General features: G+C 38.5%; 1 protein-coding gene across 2 annotated transcripts in view; it reads left to right on the forward strand.

Moving 5' to 3' along the window:
- Positions 1-20,133, forward strand: part of CDH8 (cadherin 8) — a 392,145-nt gene that overhangs the window by 235,571 nt on the left and 136,441 nt on the right. For both annotated transcript variants that reach the window (XM_004371523.1, XM_023726856.1), the window contains 2 exons: positions 3,221-3,408; positions 6,628-6,881. In XM_004371523.1, the coding sequence (XP_004371580.1) occupies positions 3,221-3,408; positions 6,628-6,881 (442 nt within the window). The remainder of the gene's footprint in view (positions 1-3,220; positions 3,409-6,627; positions 6,882-20,133) is intronic.

The following is a 20,133-nucleotide window of genomic DNA, read 5'->3' on the forward strand; positions in this document are numbered from 1 at the left end:
TGGATATAGGGGCCATTTTAGGTGCTATAATCTTTACCCTAAGATCGCTGGGAAGCCATGAAAAGATTTTAAATTGTAGGTTTAGTAATTGGATTTAGTTCCATGGGAGTCAGAGAAAATGAAAGCTGGCCTTCTTCCGGTGTCTTCTCCATATTGCAGTCATTTAAGAGGTGTTTGTAATCATTTATGTTAAATGTGATGATATCCTTGGCAAGCAAGAATGGTAGCAGTAAAAGGGGAGAAAAGTGTACAGATAAGAATAGATCCTTCAGAGTTAATAATGACTAAAAACCTAAGGGTAGAGTCCACTTTCACTTGCGGAAGTTAGGATATCATATTTCTGACAGGAGAGATTAGATGCATGCTGGTGTTATTTGCTGGTATGGGAAATGCCGCAAGAGAACCAGTTTTTGAAGAGAGAGGATAAAGAGAGAGAGAGAGAAAGGGTTTGAAAATGACACACTGGAGGTACCTTTTAGAATATCTCTGCAGAAATTCCAAAGTAGAAAGAACAGAGAAGATGAACTTTCATTAAGAGTATTTAGAATTTTCACATCTAGCCATTTATAAATCGGGCAATGATGTGACACTCTTTTACCAAATTACTGAAACGAAGAAGCTTTTCTCCTATCCTTCCCCCACTCTTTATTTATTTCCTTTCCAGTTGCCATTATAGTGAATGCTCTAATATGCAACTCTGCTTTCTCAGAAAATAATTGTTTCAATTCAGCAGTGGCCGATAAGTTTCAGATGTGCTCCCTTTCTTAGGGGAAATAACTATTAGCTGTGATCACACTGATAGAGATGATGAGAGTGAGCAGAATAGGACAGAAAAGGAATGAATTCAGAGATGTTCCATTTGGTTGGTCTCCCAAGGCTTCCTGGTGCAGGACTGGCAGCAAGGTGAGGTGCCTTGCTGGCTTATTTAGTTAATAAGCATACATAAAAGGATTATCTCAAAAGTTTGAAAGAAATGAATCATTAGATCAATTATGATAGAATGGGGAGCCTTGTGTTCAACATGATTATTTTCAGTGCCTTTTTTATGGTAAAACTACTTAGAAAACATGTTTATTCCCTAACCCCATAATTTCATGATTCTACGACCCATTTTTGTTTACTCGTTTTTAGCTTCATTTCATCATTAAGTCAAAGTGTGTTTATACTAGAAGAAACCTGTCCATCATCTGAACCAATCGTGTTGTATGGGGTAAAATGAGCCTTAGTATGTAGAACATAATTCTAACTCACAAATAAAAGACCAGATTTACTGGCCTAAAGGAGACTGGAGAAACCCTGAGAGTATGGCCCCCAGGCACCCTTTTAGCTCAGTGGTGAAGTTATCTCCGAGGTTCACCACTCAGCCTGGGAGTGGACAGCCCCGTAAAACCAAATGAGACTAACGAGGTACAGGAGTCCAGTGACAAGGGCCAGAAGGCAGAAGGGGACAAGGAAGCTGGTGATAGGGAACCCAAGGTTGAGTAAGGATATTGTTGATGTGTTGTGAGATTGTTAACCATTGTCATAGGGCAACATTTGTAGTAACTGTTAAATGAGAAACTGTTTTGTTCTGTAAGCCTTCATCTTAAGTGAGAATAACAGCACAATTGGAAGAGCGTAGTCAATGTCACCGAACTGTGCATGTAGAAATTTTTGAAATGGTGTATCTTTGGCTAGGTGTATTTTCACCAAAAAAAAAAAAAAGGTTGAGAAGTTAGAAGGTTGGTAAGTTGTGGGGTTGTTAACCAATGTCATAAAACAACATGTGTACTACTGTTTCATGAGAAACTATTTGTTCTGTAAGCCTTCACCTGAAGTACAATAAAAATATATATATATATATAAAATTAGCCTTAGTTTACCCAAGGGACTCAATGATTGAGTTCAAACTAGTATTAGGTAATGTTCTGCAGATTTTATTTTTCCTTTTTGGGTTTATCATTCATTGAATGTTTAATTTTTCCCTTGTTATTGTTATAATGGGACAAAAACTTCCTGGTTATCCTAGCTTAGGTTCCCCAGAAATAGATGCTGAGACAAGAGATTGAGTCCAAGTAGTGTAGCTTGAAGATGGTCCCAAGGAACACACCAAGAGAGGAGTGAGGAAGTAAGAAAGGAAAGGATAGAAATACAATAAAATGTGCAGTATCAAGCCAGCTACCACTGAGGGTGACTGGATCTTTATCCCACCGGGGAAGTTCTGGAATGTTGTAAATAAACATAGCTCAAAGCTGCCTTACCAGAGGAGGGAGGGACTGGGGACTTTATATACCAACACTTTTGAGTCTTCGAAGACTATTTTCATGCAGGCATTAATTCTCTAGCAGTTCTGACCTGACATGCAGTGGATGAAGTGGGTTCTTAAGGCCAGTGAAAACCCTCAGGCAAAAAAATGCAGGAGAAAGCAGTTGGATGTAGGGCAGGTGGTCACTGAAGTGGTAATGGCCAGAGGTTATGTTTCCCCAACTAACAGTTTCCCCTACACCAATGAAAGTGAGTGACATTAATGCATCAACTAAAGTGATTTGAATAAGAATAGGACTAATGCCACTAATTAGACATGTTTTACTGCCCTCTTAGGAAATTGAATATACACTGTAATTATATTTTGCTTAGAGAGATTTGAAGGTAGGGTTTTTGGTCTTCAGAACAATGAGGACTTTCGTAACAAGAGGAGTATTTCATGTGTATGAACAGCTTGCTGCAGGGCACAGCAGAAGTTTAGTAATTGGATTTTATCAAAAATGGTCTACAAGTCTGTAAATAAAAAGGTAGGTTCAAAAGTGACTTTCAGTGTGTTGCACATTGCATCTTTCTATGCTGAAATTAGCTTAATATTTTATGTTGGGCAACAATGTATATCCCCAAGGGCAGCCAATGTGATTATACATCAAATTGGAAAGAATATTCACATACACTCACTAATAATATCCTGATATAATTCTGCTCCAAATATATACCTGGTAAACATATGGTTGAATATGTTCCAAGTCTCAGAAAAGTCTTCAAGGGATATCATTATTTCTTCCTGGGAACTATTTGTCTCTGACTCATTTAAAAGACTGTATGTTCCACAAGGACAAGAAATATTTCTCTTTTCCATAACTCTCTTGGCAGCATCTACAAGAGTGCCCAGAACAAAGGGTGTGCTCAGTAAACACTTGTTAAATCAATGAATGGAATTTGTGCAATGCTCAGTGTTTCTCCTTTTTTTCCTAAGGTCTGTATCATTTCTCAGTACCAGAAGATGTAGTTCTTGGCACTGCAATAGGAAGGGTGAAGGCCAATGATCAGGATATTGGTGAAAATGCACAGTCATCATATGACATCATTGATGGAGATGGAACAGCACTCTTTGAAATCACTTCTGATGCCCAGGCCCAGGATGGCATTATAAGATTAAGACAGGTAAGCCAAGGAAGATTTTATTCATCTTCAAAATACCTCTTTGAAATGTGAGTTTGAAGTTTGTATGGGCTGGGTGGACTTCCTGATGGATAGAATTGAAGCAGTGGTAAAGGCTTAGCTGTCTTTGCTATGAAAGAGAATGGCTAGGAAAGTGCTTTTCATGCTTTCTATCCCTTCTACCCACCTTGCATTTTTGTTATAGCTCTGGTGGACAGTTACCATGGTTGATGCTAGTCTTTCCTCTCAAGCACCCATTGTTTCTCTCTCCATCCAGTGCTTTTCTCTAAGCCACAGGAATTTCCTCAGCCCTGCACAGGGTAGTCCAGCTAGGTGAGGAAGTCAGTGCTCTGAAGGCAACCCTCAGCCAAAGGCGACAAAAACTGGTGAATAGTCTCAATCCTTTGAAGGAACAATTCTGAGCATATAGTCTATGGTTCCTAAGGGATTCCCAGTGGGAACAAGCATCAGTTGCCCACAGCAGTGATAAATTCAATTTGGCTTTTAATCCTTCCCTATCTAATAATCTGCATTTCTGCACTCCTACTTCCAGGACTATCTTCCCCAATACATTACAGGTTTCCGTGTCCTTGTTTTAGACTTTGGTGTGGGGGAAATTCAGACAGGTAGAGTAGGTAGGCAGAGCAGATACATTCAGTTATCCTGGTTAGTTCTGGGCCCAAAAGGATACAGCCTACCTTGCTACCACTGAGTTCTCCATACCATGGGCCAAATGTTCAAATATTACCGAAATGAAGCTCATCTATTCCTTGCTCCTAGATGTGGGGCTACCATTGGAAAACAAACATCTCCATCACTAATAGAAATAATGAATGATGGTCTATAACTTCTTCTGCCAGCCGCCAGTTATTTGTAGTAGATATGAAAAATTCAGTACAACTTCCATTTCTATTTCTCATCATGAAATCTACATCGGTAAAAAGGAATAGAACACACTTCATTATTTTATGAGCACAAGGCATTTGCAAGGAAAAATACTCATGATTATTTTGTTCAATAGCATTCTGTTCTTCATATCTTTGCCATAAAGTAGGACAAACTAATCTTTAAATAGATTTTCTTATTCGTGAATAGGAGGATAGATGATGGTTTGTGCCATTGGGAGCCAGTGATTTTTACGTCTGTCTTGGTCAACATTACACTGGCATGCCTCCAAGCTTGCTTTCTGATTCTCTCTAGAGTGTTAACCAGGAATCTACTTCTAATGGTCTTGCTCCTGGAATCCCCAACTGGGGAGATACTCGCAATAGGAACCTAGAGACTCCTGTAAATAATTTTGTATACAAAATAAATGTTTAAAATCCATTCAGGAAAAAAAAAAATCTGCCATTTATTTTTTGCTTTTGGGCAACACCATCATCATACCAGGATCCTGGTGTGAGTTTAGGATTAAGATTTGCAAAGTATTTAAAAACTCATGTTTGAAATCAATTACAGTACAATTATATTTGAGTCAGTTATTGAATAACCCAGAGCCACTTTTCCTTGGCTAGCGATTTCTAATGTCATTTTTATTGTTATTAGCTGCTATCCTTTGTTACAATAAGGTACTTTTATAAACTAAAGCAATGAGCCTTCTGCTGTATTTTTATTCACTGTTATTTATAAATTTAGAAGCATATACTTTTTCGGTGTGACTATGTGCCTTGACACTGAGAAACATGTTTTACTCTAGCAAACAATGTGCAAGGAGTCATATTTGCACAATTCATGGGTTCATATTTTTGTCTGATAAAATTCGAAGGACACCAGGATGCATTGTCTTTATGTTGGGCTAAGAATTAAGCAGAAGATAATCTTTTATACTTCACAGTATTTGTGAAGAATTCCAAACTGCAAAATTGTTACAGTAGGGGTGATTGGCAAATTGTGAATATGCTGATTTTGAATCATCTATTCGTGGGTACAAGTGCCTAGTAATTTCAGAATAGACAGGGAAGTGAGTGTCTGCCTTATTTACTAGAAAATATTGCAAAAAACAAAAAAAGCCAAGTCCCATTAGAACTGAATTTACATATAAAAATCAACACAAATGTTCAAAGTAAGAATATGTATTTAAGCTTGCATGGGAGTTCTGAAAGAGTTCACTAATGCCAGTTTGTGTTCTAGTTTCTTCTTCTTCTTTTTTAAATCTGCATTGCAAATTCAAAGTTCTGTTTCTTAGGAGAAATTGTAATTGAAACCTAAACTATGTCTTTGAGCCTTGATAGATGAGCATCTTTGTAGTGTGAAGTACGATGAGTTGCTGAGAATTGGTCTGTACAGGTTCTGATGCAGATGGGCTTCTGGATGTTGAAGGGGACTATGGTCTTCTACCTAGCTCTGTTTGCCTAGGTCATTAACTGAAGTCTCTGGGACTTTTAAGGAATGAAGTATTAATATGTCAGAAACATTGTCGGTAATGATGCAATGAGGTAATTTCAGATTGCTTTTAAGCGGTTGGTGGGTGTGGGCAGCCAGACTCAGCTGTCTCTTTGCACTGTTCTCACTCTTCCTTATTCTAAATATAAACACAAGTAGGTATGCATCTGCATAGATCTTTCTTTATATGCCCACCTACATGCAGTACAATACTCATAATAGATACCTTCTAAGAATGCCCTAAAAAATCATAAGCCTCATTTTAGTCACATGATCAGCAGAGCAGCAATGCCTTACAAGTGAAATAAGAAAGCCCTGGTTGTTAGGATTAGTGCTAAATTATGCTTTGTAATGTCTCCTTGGACTAAACAATGATTATTTCTGGTTCTTTACATTTCACACACTGTTGCAGAAATGATAAAATATTCTTCCCCTATAGAGATTGTGTTCGATGCTGCCTTATCTCCTACCAGCAGAGGCCCGATTAACTGGCTGATTGGTATGCAGGTCATACCACCACTAGTAAAATTTTATTATGACTCTGAAGTGAAATTTTGATGGCACAATTTCGTAACTGTGAATATTTTGTGAATTCCAAGTGAAATGAGCAAAACAAAACAAAACAATAGGAGATTAGATTCACTGAGCTTGTATAATAAACAGATATCAATAAATGCCTGTAAAATTTACAGGTGGGATCTGGGGGAATGAAGAGCGATCCCATTAAGGTTCATGAATGGGCTTAAATGCATATAACTTTCATCCATCAGCATTATACTCATTTGTTCTTGCTGCTGTGGTCATTAGTGAGAAACATTCATCTTTGTCATTTCTTAACAGCCTCTGGACTTTGAGACCAAAAAATCCTATACACTGAAAGTAGAGGCAGCCAATGTCCATATTGACCCACGTTTCAGCAGCAGGGGGCCTTTTAAAGACACGGCGACGGTCAAGATTGTGGTTGAGGATTCTGATGAGCCACCTGTCTTCTCTTCACCAACTTACCTCCTTGAAGTTCATGAAAATGCTGCGCTCAACTCCGTGATTGGCCAAGTGACTGCTCGTGACCCTGATATTACTTCCAGCCCTATAAGGTATTTCTCCTTTTGAAAGGAATCCTGGCTAGCTCCAATGACAAGCAAATCACTACAGAACGCAATTATGCATACATTCAGCGTGGCTGCCTTTGAGACTATGCTCACATGACAAGGGAATTTCAGTCAATGCATAAAACTGTATGTTTGTGTGTGTGTGTGTGTGTGCGTGCACATATGCACACATGTACTTCCTAAGAGCTACATACAATGCTCAACATGAAGAAAACATGCAGAATGTCCGTTATTTGACTAAGACAACTGTACCTATCAAAAGGCCAAGCATTGAATGCAAAGTGAGGAAGTATGGAGAAAAATGAACACACTTCTCTGAGAGCTAAATGACAACGCAAAATTGCAAACGTCTTGCAGCATGTTTAGGTCAGTCTTTTATTTCTGTGTGTGGGTGTGTTTGTGCCTTCCTTTTTCTGTAGCACTAGAAAAGCCTGGCTGCTTCGTCCTTCTCTTTTGAGAGTTGCAGTGAATTATACGTAAGAATTTGGAGGCATGAGACCACTGTGTCAACACATTAAGAATCTCTTATCTTATTTCCGTGTTTGGTATTTGATTTTGAAATTATCTTCGTATCACTTCATGGGCATTTCTGATAGGTCAGCATATCAGATTGGTTCCTTTTAGATACAATTTTTCTCCATTTCAAAAATACCTTTTGTTTATGCTTCGCTTACTCTGATATTTTTCCCTAGCTGAGAAATAATCGTGGATTAAAGTTTTTCTGTCTTTTTAAGAAATGAGGCTCAACTCTCAATTTGTTTTTTCTTTTTTTCTGTTGAACTGTACATATCTTTTCTCTCGTGCTGGTCACCCAAATGACAGTATAGTGCTCAAGCTAAATAGCTTTTTTCCAAAAGAACACTGAAAATCTATAACTCGCACAGTGGTCTCCAAGGGTGAAGGATTGGCTAATGATGTGTTTGAGTGTGGATTTCAAAATACTGTCTTAGAAAAGTTTGTTGTAAAAAAAAAAAAAAAAAGAAAAAGAACAAGATGGAGGAATACAGTTTTAAGAAATTGCCCAGTTAATCTGTGAGTTAGATTTTGATCATACCAACTCAGTGTCCAAGTCATTGGTGTTTAGGTCAGACATCTTTCTAATTATTCAGAAAAACATTAGGGAATTAAGCTTGCTCAATTTTATTTATCCACGTCTCTTTTATGCCTTAAATTCCTATTACTCACAAGGGGGCTGAATCCCAGCAGGATCAGTCAGTGCCCCAAATAACTTGTGTTTGGCCAAAAAATAATTCTTTTCAGATTTAGAAGAGCTATTTTCAATAAGCTATTTCTGAAGTCAGTGTAATAAATAAGAATGCACGCCATGGGAATACAAAGCAAACTTCCTACAGATGAGTCTGACCTCTCAGAAGAAAAAACTCTACCTGGGACTATGAGGGGTGGTCAGTTAGCCATTCTTAAAGTGAAAGGAATCCAACATGCTTGGACATACAGAATGCCCCTTATTTGACAAAGACAACTGTATCTATCAAAGCACCAAGTGTTGAATGCAAGGAGAGGAAGTATCCAGAAAAATGTATGTGGGCATTCATTTCCTAACTAAATAAATTATCTAATGATTCTATACTGGAATGCTGATGTAAATAAGCAGCAATGATATTTACTGAAAGAATGAATCTGCTCCATTTTCATGTTACTTGATTTTCTCCGAAAGGATCAGAAAAGGGAGCAATTGTTACTTTCCTCACATCTCCAAATGTAATAGATGGGATGTGAAAAGAATAGGTAAGATTGGTCCAACTGAGAGACCTATCATGGGGCCAGATTAGCGTATGATTTGGCAAGGAGCACATAGGGGTTCAGCCAAACTCCCTTACGGAAAACGAGGTTCAAATAGTAGTGCAATCACATATAAACTCCAGACAATGAAGCCAAAGTACCAGAACATGTTGCAGAGACGTGTTCTTCATCAGACAGAGATGAGGTCTGAGGAGTGTTGCACACCATCAAGAAAGTAACTTCAAATTGGTAGTTGTTTTTGTTGTTAGCTGCTGTCCAGTTCACTCCCGACTCACGGTGACCCCGTGCACAACAGGATATGACCAGTGTGACCCATAGGGTTTTCACTGGCTCATTTTCAGAAGTAGATTACCACGATTTTCTTCCTAGACCACTGTAGTCTACAGGCTCTGCTGAAACCTGTTCTGCGTCACAGCAACACCTAAGCCTCCACTGACAGACAGGTGATGGCTGCCCATGAGGTGCATTGGCTGGGAATCGAATCCGAGTCTTTCGCACGAAATGGCAGAGCTGGGTTTAAATCCAGATCCATCATTCCGCACGTTTGCAAATATTTTATAGTCTATCCATCTTACTGATGTAGACATGGAGATTTGGAATTCGTAACTCTAGTTCATAGGGCAGTCATTGGTATGAAAGGCATATCTAGACCAACTTAGAGTTTGCTCAGCAACAACCTCCCAGCTTGGAGGCATGTAGCTTTCAGGCAAGCTAAAGGAGATCTGAGACTGAATGACCAGGCAGAGATGGACAGATAAAGTATCATTGGATGGCATGGATGTATCTGTGATTCTGATAAATGTCAAGCGAGCGCTAGTTCCCTGGCATCTATGGTCCTATCCAAAGAAGGGGTGGATGCTGGTACAAAGCATTTGTAACAGGGTTTTGATGTGTCAGGTAAAAGTGGGCCTAGCCCGTTTCTGAATGGAGGTGGATCTGCTCCGTGGAATGAGAATGTAAGAATCATCAACTGCATTTTTCAGCATCTGTTCTGCATTTCTGCAGGGTTTTTTTGTTTTTTGTTTTTTGTTTTTTTCCCTGTCTTGGATTTATGGACAGCAGCTATATGCACATTGGTTAATTTGAGTATAAAATTAAATTTCCTGACTAGCCAGAGCAATGCATTGTTCTTTATGAGTCTGGCAGACAGATTTAGAGCCATTTAACCTTTTTAAACAGAAGTAGGAGGCATGAATAGTCAGGGAATTGCTGGGTAACAAACAATTATGCATTATTGTCTCTAGGACTGCCATATTTTATATGCTGACCAGAATGTATCCATCTTTTAGGGGAATGTTTACTTTACCATCCAACAAGAAATAGACATTTATTATGGCATCTGTCTTGTTAAAACAGGAAGTCATTTACTGGTTGACAAACCTTCTCTGAGACTCAAGTTATTTTTAGAGTGCATTGTCAAGCTGTAACTATTGTGCATTTTTAATATACTTACAAAGAGCTCAGGTTGCTAACCAAACGATTGGCAGTTCGATCCACCAGCCGCTCCTTAGAAACTATATGGGGCAGTTCTGCTCTGTCCTATAGCATCGCTATGAGTCAGAATTGACTCGACAGGAATGGGTACGTGTATCTATACTTATATTTATTTCTATATATTCTCTCTTATAGGAAAATAGACAGTGACATAGAGGAAAAATTCGTAGACACCTCTTTTTCCCCGGAACGTTAATTAGGCATTTGCTAGCCCTGGTGGAGCAGAGGTTAAGAGTTTGACTCCTAACCAAAAGGTCAGCAATTAGAATCCACCAGCTGCTCCTTGGAAACCCTATGGGGCAGTTCTGCTGTTTCCTATAGGGTCGCTATGAGTTGGAATCAACTGGACGGCAATGGGTTTGGATTTTTGGTTTGGCAATACCACATGCCTCTCAATAATAAAAAATAAAGTTAGGTAAATTATTTATAAGATTGTGTGTTTTGAATTTAGGCAGACTAGGGTACAGATCCTATTACGGCTGCCTCCTGGTCAGGAAGTCAGTCTCTGGAGTTCTCTGAGACTCAGTGTTTTCATCCTTACAATGGTATAATATTATCTTCCTCACAGGGTTACCAGGATGATTAAATGGGGTTATTAAATAAGATATGTAGTAGCTAATAACTTCACCTGTTAACAAGAGGTAGGCTACCATCAATTTTGTATATTAAATGCAACTGAAACACCTAGTACTCATTTTAGAAGAGTTTCTTCCCCTAAAGGTGGCTGGCTGTGTGCAGAATGATGGATTTTTTTTTTTTTTTCTCTAACGTTAAATGCTAAATAGTAAGGAGCCTTGGTAGTGCAAACAGTTACGCACTCAGCTGCTAACTGAAAGGTTGGTGATTTAAACCCATCCAGCAACTCCGTGGGAGAAAGACCTGACAATCTGCTTCTGTAAAGATTGCAACAAAGAAAATCCTATGGGGCGGTTCTACTCGGTCATATGGGGTCACTATGAATCAAAATGACTCAACAACACACACCAACAGCAGCAATAGTCTAATTTACCCCTGCTGCTGCTGGAAGTATTGTTCCTTGTGAGTTGTTTAATATGGGCCAGGGGTTGTGCTAAATATACAATCTCATTTCATTCGCTAACACTTTTAGGAGATAATATGTATTCTTATCATCCCCATTTAACAGATGAGGAAACTGAGGATAAAAGGACTAACTTGAGCAGTAATTCACCAACAGTACAGACTGGAAATACAGTGTTTACCTAGGTTTTTCTGACAATAAAATATATTCTCTATGCCATATTACCCTTGTTTCCTTGTAAATTCTGTAACTCCAATTGATCCTCTACAAGTTTGGATGGCTTAACAGGGCCAATTTTAATTGAAACAATAAGCTATTCCTTCTGTAAATAGCCTTAGCCAATCCAAGATGCAGATGAGGAAAGAAAGACTATGAACCAAGTCTGGAGTAAACTAGAGTATGGATGTTCTGTTCCTCGCTCATCATTATGTATGGGTTTGATATTATTTGTGTGAACCAAATTGCGATTATAGGAGGAGAAAAAGATGTTCTTTTTATTTAATACATCAGACTTTATTCTAAGTATCTGTTACATATTATTTCACTTTATTCACACAAAGCACACCATGAGGTAGGCAGTATGATCACACTCTTATGGAGAAGTGAGTGGAGATTCTGAAAAGTTGAGTTTCTTGTGCATGCTGATACAGCAAGTGAAAGCAGGAACCAGGGTTTAAACCCAAGTCTGTTCATATTCTGGAAATCAGACTGTTGACCACTATGTTTGTGCATGCTCTACTAGGTTACGGCATCTTAGAAGAGAAAGGAGGAGAATGGCCGCTAATGTTTACTGAGCTCGTAGTTTGTAAAAGACACTCTTTAATGGTGTTATGTGGGACAAATTATTTATATGTAAGGTAAAATTTCCTAGCACAGAATATTAAGAAAAATAATTCACTGCTTTCTTGTAAACCTGCCATTGTCAGTTTTTGGCCTGGCCCATTGTATCCTCTGAATGAATGCCATTCAAATGCACATTTGGTGTCACTGTAGCTTTACAATGGCATGTGACGGCTTCCTATTTCTTTCAGAGCATTCACCTTGAGTAAGACTACATGAGCTGCTTAAATTAAAAGACGGAATGATGGCCCTTCAGCAGGCAGAATAGGAGGTTGACACATGAGCACAGTGGACACAGTGCTCTGTTGTCCTAATCCCTCTCTTGAATGTGTGCGCCCACTCAACACAAGAATGTGGCATTATTTTTTCTTACCCTTATTCTAGCATTTTTATAACTCAACTCAGTTACTAGGCAGGCTATTAATGAGCTCTTTTCCTGAAAATCCTTCTTTCAGTCCTGATATCCAGTGTTGCAAAAGTGGAAATATTTCACACTGTAGAGAACCTGGGATTAACTTGGAGGGCAGACTTTGTGCTGATTGACTCCATCTTCCATCTTGCCAATGGCTCCCTTTTTTGATAAGGGCCTACTGTTTTAAAACTCGGTTCATATAATGTCTATATACTTTTGAGCAAATAAAAGTATGGTTGTCTCCCTATTCGAAAGTATCAATTCTTCTAAACCATTGTGTAAAAGAACTCACTATTCACCTGCTACTTCCTAATAGTACTTAATTAATTAAGCCATCCATTCATTTGTTTATTCACATACACTTTCATTCGTTCATGCATTCATATGTTAATTTATTTGTCTATATTTTAATTAATTTATTTGTCTATATTTTAATTAATTTATTTAAATGTCCAACAAATATGGGTTTTTACCCACACTTTTCTGGGAGAAGTGTGTAAAGTGTTGAAAAGACACAGCCTCTGGCCTTATGGAGCTCGTTCTGTAGTCAGGAGGCTATGAGAAACCCAAGTCCCTCACATTTATCTAAATGTTATTGTTATTTACTGTGAAGTCAGCTCTGACTCATGGGTACCTTATTTATCGCAGAACAAAAATATTGCCTGGTCCTGTGACTTTTTCATGATCATTGTTATGTTTGAGCCCATTGTTGTGGCTATTGTGTCAATCTATCTCATTTAGGGTTTCCCTTGTTTTCGCCAACCCTCCCATTTTCTAAGCTTGATGTCCTTTTGTAGGGATTGGTCTTTCCTCCTATGTGTCCAAAGCAAGGGAGCCAAATTCTCACCATCCTTGCTTCTAAGGAGCATCCTGGTTGTATTTCTTCTAAGTAGCCCTTAATAAATGTTATCCAAAAATGATAAATAAAACCAAATAATGGAGCTTTAGGGTCCCGTTTAGGAAGGGACTTTCTAATGAAATCTCAATAGCAGCAACATAGATATCCAAGGATGATAAGGGAGAAATACCGCACACTACACTGAACAGAGTATTAATTTGGAGGTTGGACTGTGTGTTTATGGTTTTCTCTCATTTTTTATCCTCTCTCTTTCCCTCTGACTGTAAAGAGATGCTTGGGGTAGAAGAATCCTCTTTTTTTCCTCCTTAGAGGAATAATAAATAATACGTGATGCAGGAACGTTAGAATTCAGCAGAACTCAGATAATATTATTTATTAAAGCAGTTAGCCCAACCGGTGGAGCAATTAGAGGCAAAAAGCTGAAAACTTGTAGATGGAATTTTTGATACTCAAAGAGCATGTGAGAAAATGTTAAAATGGTTTCTTTAGGCATAATGACAAAAGCTAGAATGAAATTAAGCAGTGAGAAAGAAGCAGTTGGAGTTCAGTGAAATATAATAACTGATTCATAACTAAGGGGTTTATTTCATTATATGTGGCTCTAAATAGCATCTTCACTTGCAATTGGCTCAAAATTGTATCTTCCTATAAATTTTCCATATAAAGTCTGAAAAACAACGTTTAGCAAAACATTTTTTATAATGTATAAAGCACATTTATACCTGTTACATTTGAAAAAAAAATAGATTCACTGCCTTTCTCCAAGGGCAGTACTCCCTAACTGTGCTCTAAGGAACACTGTTGGGACTAAAGAGTTTGTGGCTAGATAAGTCTGAGTTTTTTAGCTGTAGGACAACACAGGTAAGTTAATTTGCTAAGATGCACTGGAATCTCTAGGAATAAAAGAGTGTAAGCAGTGCACTTGATCTTTGAATCTTGCTTTGCTCTACTGAGTATCTGGAGCACAGAAAAGCAATGCTGACGTAAGGGAGGGTACTCAGGCCCCTGGGCTGGTCTGTGCTCTAGATACTGATGCAGAGAACATGGCACCTGTCACATAATTTTGTTCTTAATAGAGTATGTGTGTTGTTATTACTATATAAACTTTGGTACCCCATTTTTCTTTCCAGAGAACCTAGAAACGGGAGAAGAAGGATTCATAATTTTAGTGAATTCTTTGACTCCTTTACACTAGGCCAGGGGTCAGCAAACTGCAGCCCTAGGGGCTAATCTGACTGCCACCTGGTTTTGCAAATAAAGTTTTATTGGAACACAGCCACCCTCATTAGTTTATGCCCTACAACTGCAGAGTTGAGTAGTTGTGACCTGTGAAGCTTAAAATATTTGTTGTTGTTTTTAGGTGCTGTCGAGCTGGTTCTGACTCATAACAACCCTATGTATAACAGAACGAAACACTGCCCAGTCCTGTGCCATCCTCACAATCATTGCTATGCTAGTTACTTTATTAAAAAGCTCACTGACCCCTACACTAGGCTGATAGGAGTTTGGATTTTCATCAGTAACTTGAATAGTTGGCTCCCACATTATTCCAGGATCTTACTCTGTCTCATAAACTCCCTAAAGGTAAGATTTGAAAAATAATTTTTAAACCTTTAGTAGTTGAAGATATTCTCTGTCTGTGTTAGAATTCAGCTACCTGTGATAGGAATTGACATCCCTAAGCTTACTTTAGGAGCCCTGATGGTGCAATGGTTAAGCATTTGGCTGCTAACTGAAAGGTCCATGGTTCGAACCCACCAGCCTCTCTACAGGAGAAAGTCCTGGCAATCTGCTCCCATAAAGACTATACTGTAGGGAACCCTATGGGGCAGTTCTACGCTGTCCCATGGGATCACTATGTGTCGAGTCAACTCAACAGCACACAACAACAACACGCTTACCTTAGAGCCCTTGGAACCTTAATCCTCATGATGTCACATTGAACTCACATTCAAACTGACATCTGCCTGAAGAAGCTGGCTTCCTTTAGTGTGGCTCTTAGGAAATGCCCCAGGTCTACCAACACAGACTGTGGAGGGCATCCTGACATATACTGTGATCTTACCTGCTTGAAGTGGAGGATTTATATTTTTCTTGAATGGATTTATTATGGAACTCTGTTTTGCTACCTGCCTCCTTCCCTTCCCCAGACCTCAGTGATGGCTATGATGTAGGGTTTTTGGAATTGAGGCTGGTGAGTGTCTCAGGCAAACCCCAGTCTCCACGTGTCATTGCCTTGGTAAATGCCCTGATTTCAGCAGTTTTTATTTATTTAGAAGCATAAGGTGGCATGTGATAGAATTTCCCTTAGAATAGACTTGCTATAGTATGGTCAGTAAACTCTAGCATGTATTCTCCAATATGAAAGTAGGTAACCAACAGTTAATACTGAAAATATTCTGTGGTCATTTTTCATGCACATTTAGTATTTTAGTACAGTGTCTTTCACATATGTCTCATTTACTCTTCTAACAAAGAGTAAATGAGATATATGATTTATAAGAGTGTCCATTGAATTGACTCTGATTCATGGTGACCCCATGAGTGTCAGAATAGAACTGTGCTCTGTAGGGTTTTCAAGGACTGACTTTTTCGAAGTGGATCGCCAGGACTTTCTTCCAAGGCACCTCTGGGTGGACTTGAACTTCCAACCTTTCTGTTAGCAGGCAAGCATGTTAACCGTTTGTACCACCCAGGGACTCCCTGTGAGTGGCACATATTCTTATTCTCATTAAACATATGTGTGGCAGTTGGGCTCTCTGGAAGTAAATGCTGAGATAAACTTTGAGGTGCAAGGTGTTTGTTAGGGACCATCACCTGTAAATGGAAGGGGGCAGAAGCAGGTTGAGCAGAAGGAGAAATCAAGCTGCAGTGCAGTCCCAGCAAAACCCTGGCCAAACTCAGTGGCGCTCTGTGGAGGGAGTATTGCTTATCAGAGGAGTCCACATCATGCCAGAACGGTAGGGCCTTTATGCTTGTTTAGCCTCTGAATAACCTCTGCTCTCTGCAACTGAGGCAAAGCCTAAGGAGTGGACAGCAGTAGACCATCTACGGATTGTACTCTTCACAGCTGAGGTATCTTTACTCGAAGGGGGGTCTGAGTGGTACATCTCCATGTCTATCACAGTTAAGCACGATGAACTTCTCTACTAGCAAATCAGTTTGACTACATTTTCACAGCTAACCCTCTAGATCCAAAATCCATGCATTGCTACCGTTCCTCTCAGTCCATGGTATAAATATATACAGTAAAACCTATGAAAGCCAGAACCTGTGTAAGGTGGACACCTGTCAGAGAAGGAAAACTCAAATAGACACTAATAGAGAGCCACAGAAAAGTGGTAAGGCTGCACCCTGTCAAAGGTGAAAACCTTTGAGACCTGGAAAAGCAAGGCAATCCCTTCTAGTTCCTGCTCTTTAGGTTTTTTACTATATTTATATTAGGTAAATATGTATTTACTAGATATTTTGAGATGCAAAAACACTAAGTGGCAAGTTGATTTGACTGAAATAGTACCAGTTTGGTGTGGTAAACCTATCAAACTATCAAACCGTGTGTATCAATAAAATATACATTTTTTTTAAGAGTCATCTATGAAGGGGGAGTCATGGCTTAGGAGGCAATGAGTTTTCATTAAAGGTGGTGGAATGATTTGGAAAAAGAGTGTCAATGGACACACAATATGAGGAACATAATCAATATCACTGCATTGTACATGCAATAATTGTTGAATTGGAAAATAAAAAATTAAGTTTTCTGTGGTGGTAAAAATAGCATAAGAATATGGAGAAAGGAAAAAAACATTGGGAAGTCCTGTTCTGCAGTTTAAAACCAGCTCTTTTCTGATTGGTGAATCCTCTGTCCTTTCTGGAGAACAAAACATAATAATGTTTATATTCTGTGAGAAACAAAGACGCTGTGTAGGCTGAACAGTGATAGCTAACATTATTATACTCATAAGACAAAATACATAAATCCTCTGTTTTACATCTTGACAAAGGGAGATTGACATCCTTATCTGATGTTCAGATATTTATGGGAATCATTTCAACCAAAGCTTTTTTTTTAATATATATTCTGGTTTGACATATTGTATTACACAATCATGCTTTCGATAAAGGACAATAAGATTTGACTTAATGTTGCAGAGGAAAACATAATATTGCATATTTTAGGGAGAGAACATATTAAAAATGGACAACTGCTGTTTCCATGCATCTATCAAATGCTTATTAGCTCTATCTTGTATTCACGAAGTCTGCTTGCTGGGGAGCGGGATGGTTCTAGGTGAAGTGCCTTTCAGATGGGCCTCAGGATCCATATCAAGTTTGGGGTGATCTACTGAGGCATCTAGCTGTATGGTAAATAAGAATAAGACTTAAAGTTCTTCACGTTGTCATCAAGTTGATTCCAACTCATAGTGACCCTATAGGACAGAGTAGAAGTGCCCATAGAGTTTCCAAGGCTGTAGTCTTTATGGAAGCAGACCGACACATCTTTCTCCCATGTAACCCACCAGCCTTTTGGTGAACAGCTGAGCACTTAACCACTGCCACCAGGTCTCCTAAGAAAGTCCTTAGGAGGAGTCAAAGTCATGGAAGCTACATTTGGTACACCAAATACTGGTATGCTAAACACCAAAATGTTGGTCCAAACCAAAGACTTGAAATTGGACAGAACAGGTACAAAGGGGAGCAGGACCCAGAGCATGGTGAATGGAGGTCTATTCACAGGCAAAAAAGGAAGTATGTCTGGCTCACTTTTTAATTTGTGGTATATATATATATATATATATATATATATATATGTATATATGTATATATGTATATGTATATATCAAAATATTTACCAATTCTACAGTTTTTACATGTATAATTCAGTGATGTTGATTATCATGTTGTACAACCATTACCATTATCCTTTTCCAAATGATTCTACCACCATTAACAGAATCTCAGTATCCCTTAAGCCATGACTCTCTTTTCACCCCCCTGGAACCACTACTAAGCTTTCTTCCCTATATATTTGCCTATTTCATATAAGTGGGATCAGACAGTATTTGTCCTTTTGTGACTAAGTTATTGAACTCAGCATAATGTTTTCAAGGCTCATCCATGTTGCAGCATTCATCAGGGCTTCATTTCTCTTGAAGGTGAAGTAATGTTCCATTGTATGTATCTACCAGATTTTGTTTATCCATTCATCTGTTGATGGACATTTAGGCTGTTTCCACCTTTTGGCTATTGTGACTAGTATTGTAATGAAAGTTTTTTTTTTTTTTTTTGGTTCTGTTTTTAATATTAACAGTAGCAACAATGCAGAAGAGTAAGCTATTTTCCAATACATTAATAGCCCATTTAGACATTTTGACCTGCTTTCAACCACTGTACCAATGATATCTTTTTAAGTGCACTTCTAGATCTCTCCAGCCTACTCTGAAATGAGTAAAAAAGAGTGCTATAGGTTAAATTAGCATTTCCAAACCAGGTGCTAAACATCTAGGTCAGAATTTTCTTACATCTGTAACCTTAATTCTACAAAGTATAGTGATGAAGTCCTTAGCATTTACTTCTGAGAAATATTAGTGTAGGTCAGAGAAATAGTAGTATTCAAGCAAACCTAGATATTTGTTGGATTTTTAAAAATGAGAAAGTTTAAATAGTACTTTTATGAATATTGGTTATCTAGGATGAAGCAGTTTCTCAAACATATGTATTACACTCAAAAGGCACAATTTCCAAAACTTCTGTCAATAGAATTGATACTTCCATGACCCAAGGGGCCCATTTTCTCACATGCCACTTCCCACTGTCTTATTAAGAAGCTCCTTCTTATTGTGGTAGGAAGATGACTCTTCAATGTATATACTATTCTCAAAATGAGGGCCCTTGTCTAACGCACCCTAAGTAATTCTGCAAATGAACAGAAAATTCAATACATGCATATTCTTAAGAAATTAGAGTCTTCAATACTAGAGATACAAATTCTAGGACTTTTAAAATATAAATTAGAAGGCATTGTACTTTCCAATAGAAATAGTAGTACTTAAATTAATGCTTTACTGTTCTTTTTTTTTCCTGCACCATCTACTCCTTTTCCTGTCATTTCCTTAGCACGGTGTTTAACACATAATAATTCATGCTCAATAAATGTTAGTACATCCCTCCAGTAAAGAGTTGTTGAGTACCAGCATTGAAAAACTCTATCCATGCAATGTTATGAAAAATAAACTGAACGTACTCTCCTTATGCTTACAGAACAAAAGATCAGGCAAATGGAATGGTTAACTGGAGAATAGTAGGAGAGGACATTCTTAAGAATGAGAAGGTCAGCAAAGCTTGGGGCTAAGTGTGGAAGACTCATTGTGAGTGAGCTACAAGCCAAGTACAGCCTGTCTTCTCTTCAGCTTGGAGACAGTGCTCTATATTGTTGTTAGGTGCTGTCAAGTCGGTTCTGACTCATAGTGACCCTAGGTACAACAGGAAGAAACATTGCCCACTCCTGTGCCATCCTCAAAATCACTGCTATGTTTGAGCCCATCGTCGTAGCCACTGTGTCAAACCATCTCACTGAGGGTCTTCCTCTTTTGCTGACGCTGTACTATACCAATCATGGTGTCCTTCTCCAGAGATTGGTCCCTCCTGATAACATGTCCGAAGAATGTGAGATGAAGTCTCGCCATCCTCGCTTCTAAGGAGCATTCTGGCTGTACTTCTTCCAAGACAAATTTGTTCGTTCTGGCACTCCATGGTATATTCAGTATTCTTCACCAACATCATAATTCAAAGGCATCAATTCTCCTTTTGTCTTCCTTATTCATTGTCCAGATTT

Source organism: Trichechus manatus, unplaced genomic scaffold, assembly GCF_000243295.1.
Source record: "Trichechus manatus latirostris isolate Lorelei unplaced genomic scaffold, TriManLat1.0 scaffold00014, whole genome shotgun sequence".
Lineage (NCBI taxonomy): Eukaryota > Metazoa > Chordata > Mammalia > Sirenia > Trichechidae > Trichechus > Trichechus manatus.